At 45.2% G+C, this 11791-nt stretch overlaps 1 protein-coding gene and 1 long non-coding RNA gene across 2 annotated transcripts; one reads left to right on the plus strand and one right to left on the minus strand.

Moving 5' to 3' along the window:
- Positions 1-1933: 1933 nt before the first annotated feature.
- Positions 1934-10549, minus strand: Rwdd2b (RWD domain containing 2B). Its single transcript, NM_001100559.1, is given in 5 exon segments — positions 1934-3339; positions 4451-4813; positions 5079-5146; positions 5303-5536; positions 10473-10549. Coding segments are annotated over 4 exon segments (873 nt in total). The 5' UTR covers positions 5510-5536; positions 10473-10549; the 3' UTR covers positions 1934-3104.
- On the plus strand, positions 8661-11203 carry LOC148002496 (uncharacterized). The gene is made up of 2 exons (XR_015633230.1): positions 8661-9030; positions 10305-11203. It is a non-coding gene; the product is annotated as an uncharacterized LOC148002496 (long non-coding RNA).
- The last annotated feature ends 588 nt before the right edge of the window (positions 11204-11791 follow it).

Raw genomic sequence — 11791 nt, forward strand, 5'->3', positions numbered from 1 at the left:
GAGTGTGTCTGGGCCGGGAGGGCCATGAGGAGTGGTGGTGTTAATAGTATCTGAAAAGTGACCTGACCAGGCAGCTCTCTAGTAGCCCCATCTGTTGGGGTTTAAATGTCAGCCCGTATCCAGACAGAACACACACCAAACCAACATCTGCATGGAGAGGTTTAATGAGAGAAGAGTAGAAGTGGGGAGAAGTAAAAAAGGCCAGCCATGGGCACGTTGAAGGAAGACGAGGAAGGGATGGGGAGAGAAGGGACAAGGGGAAAGAGCAGGGAAGAGAGCAAGAGGAAGAATAAGAGTAAGAGAGAATGAGGAGTGGGCAAGCAGACAGAGAGAGAGAGAGAGAGAGAGAGAGAGAGAGAGAGAGAGAGAGAGAGAGTGTGTCAGGCACAGCTGGTTGATACCAGGTTGCTGTGGGGGTGTTTAGACAGAATACCAACATTCCCTGTTTCGGTTTAATTAAAAAAGAAAATTAGAGGCGATGGTGGAGCCGGAATAGGGTCATCATCGTGATCTCTACTTTCTGCTTGCTTTGGGATGACATGTTTCTAGGGAACCTAGAGAAGTGGGTATGGGATGTTTGTCCAGTCTTAGGGTTGGCTGTTTCCTTGTTGTCCAGGGACTGTGGAACCATCTGAGTATAGGTCAGAAGGAACAGGTATAATAGAAGCCTCTGTGTCTATGAGAAGAGATTGGAATATCTGGAGGTCGCTTCTCTGGAGCTGTCCTGGGTGTAGTAAGCAGCTGGACTCGACAAGATGCTAGAACATTTTGTGCTGTCAGAACAACAGCAAGCACTGGTGATGATATGGTCCAGACAAAAATTTTAAAGCATTTTGATGTTCCATTTCTTAGCGTTCTTATGATGGGCCAATGACAAGGGTACTGCATATGCTGTGCCATAAGAGGATGTTTGTCCTTCATTTGTTTGCGACAAGTTCTCACTCTGCAACCTAGGATGCCTTCAAATTTTCCGCTCCCTTGCCTCAACCTCCCAAGTACTGAAACTATAGGCTATCATGTTCATACTTTTTTCAAAGTTACTAATTCTCTCTCTTTTTTTTTTTTTTTAAGATTTATTTATTTTATATGTGTGAGTACACCGTAGCTGTCTTCAAACACATCAGAAGAGGGCATCAGATCCCATTACAGATGGTTGTGAGCCATCATGTGGTTGCTGGGAATTGAACTCAGGACCTCTGGAAGAGCAGCCAGTGCTCTTAACCACTGAGCCATCTCTCCAGCCCTTAAGTTTACTAATTTTCAAACGGAAAATTTTTTGAGGAACAGGGTCTCACCGTGCAGTCAGGACTAACCTAGAACCCACTATATAGGCCAGGATAGCTTCAAACTCAGATCCACCTGTCTCTGCTTCTGGAGTGCTGGAATTAAAGGAAATCACCCCCACGCCTGGATCAAAAAAGTCTTTTAATTAGGAGGTTAGAAAATCTGTTCTCTCGGGGCTGGGGATTTAGCTCAGCGGCAGAGCGCTTGCCTAACAAGCGCAAGGCCCTGGGTTCGGTCCCCAGCTCCGGAAAAAAAAAAGAAAGAAAATCTGTTCTCTTCTGTTACAGGATATCTGAACGTGTTTCTAGTTAGGGTGTGTCTTGACCCTTAGCACACACCTTTAATCTCTCTGGCTGGAATAAGACATGGCCTTAGTATTCACCTTTAATCTCAAACAATGAAGGTAAAGAGAACTCTCAAGGACTTTTGCAAACATTTGAGCTCAAACTGAATGCAGTCTCTCTCTCTCTCTCTCTCTCTCTCTCTCTCTCTCTCTCTCTCTCTCTCTCTCTCACACACACACACACACATCTCTCTCTCTCTCTCTCTCACACACACACACACACACACATCTCTCTCTCTCTCTCTCTCACACACACACACACACACACATTTCAAACTTCTGACTGTTGATAACAAGCACAGAGAATTTAAAATTTCACTTTATTTCAAAGGTCTGGAGATAGGCAAGGATTAACATTGGGTCCGCACATGACAAGGTATCTTGTACAGTGGCCTCTCTGAGATTGAGATATCTTGGTCCATCAGTCCTTTCTCCTGACATCACTTCAGTGTCCTTGGCAAAAAGAGAACCAAATTCATCCCCGGAAATCCTGCACTCCTGTGCCACAGCCAAATGTAGCTGCAACAGAGGCCAGGGGGATGAGCAGACAGTTTTTCCAGGTTCCTCAGTAAAGGCAGAAGAAGAGTGTTGGAAATGCATAGCAAGTTGAACCACCAAAATTACTGATACATACAATCTGTCTTCCAAAAGTTTCTGCATGAATAACTTTTGGGTTTTTTTGTTTTTGTTTTTTGGGACAGAGAATGATATAGCCCAGCTGGCCTTGAACTTCCAATCCTCCTGCCTCTACTTCCCAAATGCTGGGATTACAAGTATGTGACATCATATCCAGCTCACATTTCCACCAAATGGTACAGATGGCCCAGTGGTTAAAAGAGTGCATTGCTCTTGCAGAGGTTCCCAGCACGCACAATGGGCAACTCCTGTAAGTCCAGCTCCAGGGGACCTGATACCCCGAGTATATTTATGAGTATATTTACGAGTGTATGTTCAAGCACTCTGATGACAGAGTACATCCGACACACTGAATCCTCCCTCGCAGGAGGTTATGAGCTCCCTACCATGGGTGCTGAAAACTGAACTTAGGTCCTTGGTGATACAGTCTATGCTCTTAACCGCTGAGTTATTAAATTCTCCAGCCTTCTCTGGTCATTTAAAGTTTACAAGTTGAAACTCAGTTCTTTTCTCAGGCATGCCATGTTTTATGTTTGTTTGTTTTGTTTTCTTATGACTTATGCTGTTGCTGACACACCAGAAGAGGGCATTGGATCCCATTAACATGTGGTTGCTGAGAACCTAACTCATGACCTCTGGAAGAGCGGCCAAGGCTCTTAACCGCTGAGCCATCTCTCTACCCCCTAGGCATGGCTTGTCCTGACTGATACACTTCAGCTATATTTTCTTCTCATGATCTCAACCCTAGAACATTCTAGAACAGCACTGAAATTGAATTTCAGGGAAGAAATGGTCCACAGAGGAACAGAGAGCCAACAGATCTGACTTCCCCTCTGCTCAGTCACTGTCCTTCCACGCCAAAGAACATCTGAAACACATCCCCACACCCCCTGGCATTTAAGAACTGATACAGCTGACCAAAGTCCATGTGGTTCCCTCTGGCTCCATGGACATTGAAGGCCTTTTCTTCAAAAATGGAAAATTTCCTCTGTTCCTCCATTTTCTCGGTTGTACTGTCAAAAGGAATGTCTTCTCGATGGCGAATTAAAATCCTCTTCCAGTTTAGTTTTCTGAGTCTGAAACATAGTTTTTCAAAGTAGAAAATTTCAAAACGTACTTTCTACAGCACTGGGCTAGAATCTGTAAGACACACTCATCAGAATTGGGAGTCAGAATTCAGATCTCTGTGAATTAGAGACTAGCCTGGTCTACATAGAGTGTTCTACACCAGTCAAAGCTATATAGTGAGATCCTCTCTCAAAAACAAAACAACAGGGCTGGAGAGATGGCTCAGCGGTTAAGAGCACTGACTGCTCTCCCAGAGGTCCTGAGTTCAATTCCCAGCAACCACATGGTGGCTCACAACCATCTGTAATGGGATCTGATGCCCTCTTCTGGTGTGTCTGAAGACAGCTACAGTGTACTCATATATATACAATAAATAAATATATCTTTAAAAAAAAATAAAGAATGACCTGCCAGTGTGTTTTCCTGTAAGTAGAGAGGTAATCTCCCAGGGGCTTAATTTCCTCAAATGGTTCTCATTACATCTTAACACTCATTTATGGTCACCATTACTGTCTTTTATTATGATATCACTTTTGATTTTAGTAGTTAATCATTTATTTTGGGAGAATCTCAGGCTGGCCTCTGTCTTGATAAGTAGCCAAAGGCGGCACTGACCTCTGGATCCTGTCCTTTCTACCTTCAAAGGGCCAAGATTACAGATGTGCACCTCCGTGCCTGGTATATGTGGTACTGAGACTAGAACCCAATGCCTTGTGCATGCCAAGCAAGCACTCTTCCAGTTGAGCTACAGACTCAGCGACTGCTGCAAATATTTTAGTGCTTAAGGAACCTCTCAGAAACCTAGTGGAGGAATAAGATTTCTATGCGAGTGCCCACAAACAATCCCCACTTCACAAGTTGAAAGTTGACCATATTCTTTAGATAAGGGAAGGGAAGAATCATGAAAACTGACAGGTCCTAGATCACTTGGGACCTCGAGTGTTTATAGATGCGCACCATGCTAGGGGAGGAGTAGGTAATGCCATCTATGCATGACTTCTGCCTTACCACCCACTTGAGACTACATCCTCGTAAAGACATCCATCCCCCTGCAACATCCTTATTTCTACATCTCTAGCATTATCTTTCCGCTTACAACTAATATAGGTGAACCCTCACCTTGACCAGAATTCTTCGCAAGCACTTTGTGGGCCTTCCACACAAACAACGCCAGGTTTCCCAGGCATGCTAAACCCGGACAGGGACAGTTCCCTGGCCCACTCTAGGATGTTTCGTCTTTTGCATTTGTTGTAGATGTGATGGCTGTAGATCCAGAGCCTCGTGAACGTGAGATCCACAGGCTGGACTGTGCTTTGCCTGGCCGGGGAGGGTGAGGCATCTCTGTTGACGTAGTCAGAGGCATGCTCTTTAACCCACTCTGTGGCATTCAGGATACAGACCTCTCCCAGACAGTGCTTCTGCAGGTATGCTGTCAGATCTGTGTTCAGCTGAGTCTGCTGGGATCTACTCAGCGATACTGATCTGACAGGAAACACAAGGGAAAATTTTCAATTTCCTTAGGCAAAAAAATAAATGCAAGAATTATTTTTATCTTCATGTTAATTTTGACTGGTACGGTGGACACGATTTCTTTTTTTTTTTTTTTTTTTTAAGTTTTTTTTTTTTTTTTTTTTTTGGTTCTTTTTTTCGGAGCTGGGGACCGAACCCAGGGCCTTGCGCTTCCTAGGCAAGTGCTTTACCACTGAGCTAAATCCCCAACCCCGTGGACACGATTTCTATAACATACCTCACTGTAATTTCAGGCAGGACTGTAGGGTATTTAAAGGGAAGAATGCAAGACAAAGAAAACATCACCTGAGAAGAGGAGGAGGAAGAAAAATGCTATAAACATTGTTTTAAAACTCTCTCTCTCTCTCTCATGCACACACACACACACACACACACACACACACACACACACACTATTCTTGACATGCTCCACTCTTTCCAGAACAGATAGAATTGAATTACCATTGCTGCCTCATTGAAATCCAGGCTCACATTAATCGTAAAGTATACTTTCGATGACCGCCCCTCCATTGTCCTCTTCTCAATACAATCTTTGAGCTCTGCTAAGGCCAGTTGGTCATTCACTATTAGCTCATTCTCACCAGGGAACATACTGGCCAGGAGGTCCAACTCGGAGAGCTGGGCCTCTGCCTGCTCCATCTCAACCATGCTGAGACATCTGAAGTTCCTAAGGAGCTGAGGATAAGAGAAAGAATCAAATAGAGTGACATAGATATTTCCTTCAAGAATACTTAATTCCTTCATGAAATGAAAAGAGTAGTCAGAGTCGTCACCCCGTTATTCTATTTTCATATATCATATGCTAAGGGTCAAAACAACTACAGTAGGCTACAGACAACTTCGTAGATATGAGTGCTGCCTGTTCTTCCAGAGGACCTGAGTTCAATTCGCAGTGCCCATGTTTCATGGCTCACAACGACTTGTAACTCCAGCCCTTGGGCATCCCATGCCCTCTATGGGTACCTGCAGATATATGTCACACAGTCAGTCTCTCTCTCTCTCTCTCTCTCTCTCTCTCTCTCTCTCTCACACACACACACACACACACACACACACACACACACACACACACACACAATTTTTTAATTAAGAGACAATCCACTGAAATTCATAAGTCTATGCAGTATTCAACATCTAGACAGTAATTTATCTAGACAATTGATCTGGCATTTCTAGTTACAACAGTGGCCATTCTCCCTGAGAAATACGAACTATGTACTCAAAAAGCTATGCCAAGGGTATAGCCTGAGGTGCAGTTGTGATCAGTTACACAGGAACCCTGGAAGAACAGAGTAAGGGAGCAAGTAATGTGCTTTTCTTTTAAGTACATATTAATGTTTACTAGTCTTTTACAACGTTTATTTTATCTATTATGAGTGTTTTGTCTGCGTGTATGTCTGAGTACCGTGTGCATGCCTGGAGCCATACACAGGTGAGAAAAGGAAACTGAATCCCTTGGAGCTAGAGTTAGAGATGGTGGTAAGCCACCATGTAGGTGCTGGGAATTGAACCTGGGTCCTCTGGAAGAGTGACCAGTGTTCTTAACAGCTGAGCTACCTCTCTACCCCCCATTCAGTGGTCTTTAAATGGAAGACCCAGGTAGGTGTGTGAGATGACCCTACAGGTGGGGTGGTTACAGGATAGAACAAGGCCTGACATTGGACGAGAAGGAAAGATGGGCAGGAGAAAGTTTGAGGGAAGGGGAGGAGACTGGAACAGAAAGGACGAGAGAGGAGAAAGCAGAGAAGCCGCCACTGAGAGAGAACATGGAAGCTGATGTTAAGATTCCACTCTGTATTTACAGGTTGTTATGAATGTTCTTAAGGGATGGATGTGTACAGGGTTTTATATGTTGAGGTGGGCAATTATATCTTATCAATTGGATCAGAGGTTATTGGGCTGTGTGTTCTTTCTTGTAGCAATTTAAGTATAAGAGAGTGTGGGGAAGCTGGGACACTGAGCCGCCGCGGAATTAGGATGGATATTTCTGCCATGGTGGCAGCCTGCCTTGGGAATTGGAAGGGTAGAGAGATTGTTGCCAGGCTCAGAGAGAAGCCTTCGGCAGTGTGATATGGGATGGAGCAAAATGGGTGAGAGGCTTTGCTGACTGAGATTAAGATATCTATCAGATATCTTGGGGCACTGCGGTGACGGACCTAGAGCGGGTAAAAAGACTGTTTTAGTTTTTATATTTTTACATCAACATAGGTGTGTTGGCTCATGCCTGCAATCCCAACATTCAAAAAGCTAGAAAACAGCAGGTTCCCAGCCAGCCTGGGCTAGAGAGTGAGACAAAGCAAAACAATAAAAGGTAAATGATGTACAGTGGGGAAAGTTGACTCCTCCCATAGCTCAAGCAGCCCCTTTTCCTGTTTGAAAGGTGCAAACTTTAGAACATGGAAACAGCAGAAGAAAGTTAAACCATGACGATATCGTCCTCTGTCAATGGCTTCCTCCCTTGTCCACCTAAGTCCTGCATCCAAGGCAGTTCTGATGCTTCACACCAGAACACTAAAGCTGCTGGCCAGGCATGGTGGCACATGCCTTTAGTCCCAACTAAACTGAGGCATTGACTCAGGACATAAAGGCAGGAAGATCTCTGAGTTCAAGGCCAGTCTGGTCTACATAGTGTTACAGACCAGCTACAGTATATATGTAAACAAACAAGTATTATAAGGTCATTAAAATATACATTGTTACTAATGTTCATGAAATGGCTGCCTTGAAACAGCAAAGGGACAACAAAGAATTATTGGTATAATTATCAGTTGTTACTGTTTTACAGTTTTGGATCAAAGCCAGGGCCTGGTATATGATCACACATGCATGAAAAAGTCAGAAAAGAAAGGCACTGAACAGTTATTGGTCAACTCAACACAGTTGGGAGATGGCTTCTGTTTCCTAGTTTATACACCTTCAGACTCTACACAAAAGATGCCATTTCTAAAATGGGAACAATATGGCTGCTGTGAAAAGTTAGAATGTGTGGCCAATCAGGGAATGGTGGTACATGTCTTTTGTACCAGCACTCAGGATGCAGAGGATGCACACACACACACACACACACACACACACACACACACACACACACGGGAGATTTAAGGAGCTAGACCAAACCATAAGTACCCCCAAGTGTTAACCTAGTTGTCACACACGCAGGTGCAGTGACAACGGACTGGGCAGCTGCAGAACGTGTGGATCTCTGAGTTCAAGGGCAGCCTGGTCTACAGAGTGAGTTCCAGGACAGCCAGGGATACACAGAGAAATTCTGTCTAGGAAATAAAAAACAAACAAACAAACAAACAAACAAAAAAAAACCCATGTGACCAATGCTGAAAAGAATGGGTGGATGGCCAGGCTTAGTGGCACAAGCCTTTAACTCCAGTACTTGGGAGACAGGCAGGGATTATCTCAGTTGAGTCTGAGGCCAGCCTGGTCTGCATACTGAGATTTTATGTAAGAAACAAACAAATAAACAAACACCAACCAAAATGATTCCCACCAGTGAAGTGTCATTTGAGTACCTGCTAGGATTTATCAATTCGACAAATGTTTCCCAAACAGTTGTGTGCCAGGCACAGTGCATGACAGTACGAAGAAAAGTAACAACGGCAACAGACTGTCTCTGCTGTCACACAGGGTTAATCTAGGGACAGGAGTCTTTTGACATCAAAAACAGGTTTTGCTGTGTTCAGTAACTAACTGAGACACGCAGGCACAACAAGCCCCTGTGGGTCAGGGATGAGACTATGTAAGGTTACGGGGAAAGCCCAGCTCTAGCTTGCCTGGTTGTCAGCTTGACTATATTTGGCTGGACTCAGCTAGTACTCAGGCTGCTGAGCGGGTCCATGAAGGATGGTCGTGATCAGATCATTTCTAAGTGGTAAAACTCACTCTAAATGTGCAAGGCGCTTCTTGGCGGCAGGCAGCCCAGATAAACAGATGGGAGAAGAGGAAACTGTTCTTGGTTGATTTCCCTCACTGGAAACCCATCTATCCTGGGTCTGCTGCCTTCCTTTGCTGGTATTAGAACCATCTTTGGGCTTAGAGACTTCTCCAGCACCAGACTGGCACTGCGAAACAGAAAGACTTGTAGACTGAGCGACTACTGGATTTTCATGTTCTCTCCAGCGTGAGATGGGCATGCTGGACTACCTGGACCATATCTTGTAAGCCAATCTAACAAGTCCCTCCACCCCTCTTCTAGGCAAGGAGTGTAACAGCATGTTCAGAAAACAGCAGTCAAAGGTGTGTTAGACCAGCTGGCTAAATAGGAAGTGAGCTGGAAGTGGCGTCAAAGAAGACAGAACCTTGGATTTCACCTTCACTGGCACAGAAGGCCATTGCAGGAATTTAACTCACGAAGGGGCTCCTATCCACTACTATGAAGAAGAAAGCAGGGAGACCCGGGAGAGATGAAGGGGGCTTGGGTTAGGGTAGTTGCGGTGGTCCTGGATATAGGGGAGTAGAATCAAGAGCCTTTGCTGTTGAATTATATAGCTATGTAAGGATGACCCCAAAGTTTAAGCTCCTGGAAAAATGGATCTGTGATTTATTTAGATAGATATAATTGTGGAAATGTGGCCAGCCAGGTAGTGGTAGTACATGACTTTAGTTCCAGCACTCAGGAAGCAGAGGCAGGTGGATCTCTGAGTTCAAGGGCAGCAAGGTCTACAGAATGAGTTCCAGGACAGCCAAGGCTACATAAAGAAACCCTGTCTAAAGAAAACAAAAACAAAAACAAACAAACCAAAAGAATGTGTGGCCAGGGGGTTGGGGATTTAGCTCAGTGGTAGAGTGCTTGCCTAGCAAGCGCAAGGCCCTGGGTTCGGTCCCCAGCTCCGGAAAAAAAAAAAAAAAAAGAATGTGTGGCCAATGCTTAAATGAATGGGTGGATGGCCACGTGTAGTAGCACAAGCCTTTAACTCCAGTACTTAGGAGGCTGAGGTAGGGATTACAGTGAGTTTGAGGCCAGCCTGGTGTACACAGTACACAGAAAGTTCTTTGCTAAAGTTTCATGGCTTCAGTAAAATTTGCTTAGCTTCAGAGAAAATCTCAGAGAAAATTTCACTGGGGTAGGGACGGGTCGTTCACACAGACAGACAGACAGACAGACGGACACGCGCGCGCGCACACACAGACACACAGACACACACAGACACACAGACACACACACAGACACACACAGACACAGACACACACACAGACACACACACAGAGACACAGACACAGACACAGACACACACACACACAGACACACACACACACAGACACACACACACACAGACACACACACACACACACACACAGACACACACACACACACACACACACGGCTTTGTCTCCAGAGCGCTGAGAGGAGCCACTGCTGCCCCGGGAGATTTAAGGAGCTAGACCAAACCTTAAGTACCCCGAAGTGTTAACCCATTTGTCGCACACGCAGGCGCAGTGACAACGGACTGGGCAGCCGCAGAATGTGGGCGGGGTCAGGAAACACCAAAGCCGGTTCTGACCAATGGAGGGAAGTCCTGCTTCGGCTCCCGCCCATTCGAGCCCCGGCGGAGAGATGTTCTTAGTTCCGCTTAGCTAAAGCATCCGGGGCCGTACTCACCGAGAGCTGGGGCTCCCACACTGCCGATACCCCGAGTCTGGACGCGCTCGCAGCTCAGGTCTCACCCCCAGAGAGACGACAGGGAACGGCGCGACCTTTGAACCCTTCCTGCGGGAAGCCAACTATCTGCTTTGCCGGCCGGCGCCTGCGCGTGAGGACTCAAGCCCCGGAAGCAGGAAGCTCCTCACTTCTTGCCTAGGATCCAGGACTGGGACAGCAAAGGGATACTTTGCTCCCTACTAGGTGCTTTCTTGTCCTGGTTTGATTGTCTTCCTTGGTATTGGGGCTGTGGCAGTGTTACAGGACCGGCGAGGAATGTCAGTCAGCAGACAGATAAGGAACAAATCTTTTTCAGTGGGAGGCAGGACTTTAATGCTTAAGAGCCTAGTACAGAAATATTAAATAGCTTACAGTCTTGTCATTCTTTTTTCTATGCGTGACCCGTCCCTACCCCAACTAGAAGCCTACCCTTCCTTCTCATCCAGTGATAGGCTTCACCTTATCCTGGACCTGCCTTGCTGCATAATGGCATCGTCCTACAGTTATGGTCAAATGGTTAAGTTTATGTTCTGCTTCTATAGCCCAGCCTATTTGCCTGCAAATCTCCCATTTGGAAACTCTCTAGCCCCGAGCTATCAAAACCTTGTCTTCCTCAGTCTAATGCTGACCTCTCTAACCCTGCTTTAGGGGGAAGCAGCTGTGTACACGATTAAAAAAGCTTGGTGTAATTAGTCACTTGCTGTAATTAATTTGTCCATGATAATTTGGGTCAGTGGTGACCAAGCCAGCTCAGACAGTCAATGGGGTGTCAAGGGTTGAATTAAAGATTGAAAAGAAAAAGACAGTTAGACAACATTATAACATGACTCCAGCCAGTGCTGAGGCTGAAGCATCTTTATTTCTTCCCAGTCAGCTTTTACACCATTCTAGATACTTGCAGGGAATGAGGTCAGTTCTTAGATCAAAGACAAATCAAACAAGGCGGGCTGGAGAGATGGCTCAGTGGTTAAGAGCATTGACTGCTCTTCCAGAGGTCCTGAGTTCAAATCCCAGCAACCACATGGTGGCTCATAACCATCTGTAATGAGATCTGATGCCCTCTTCTGGTGTGTCTGAAGACAGCTACAGTGTACTTCTATATAATAAATATAATAAATAAATCTTTAAAAAAATCAAACAAGGCAATAAACAAAAAAAAATCAAACAAGGTAGTAATCAAAGGAGGCAATAAACAAAGTCCCTTAGTCACTGAGTCTAGGGGTTATCAGGATGACCGAGATAAAAGGAAAGCCACATATTCCTCAGCTGTGTTTACCTTG

Source organism: Rattus norvegicus, chromosome 11 (assembly GCF_021556685.1).
Source record: "Rattus norvegicus strain SHRSP/BbbUtx chromosome 11, alternate assembly SHRSP_T2T, whole genome shotgun sequence".
NCBI classification, from domain to species: domain Eukaryota; kingdom Metazoa; phylum Chordata; class Mammalia; order Rodentia; family Muridae; genus Rattus; species Rattus norvegicus.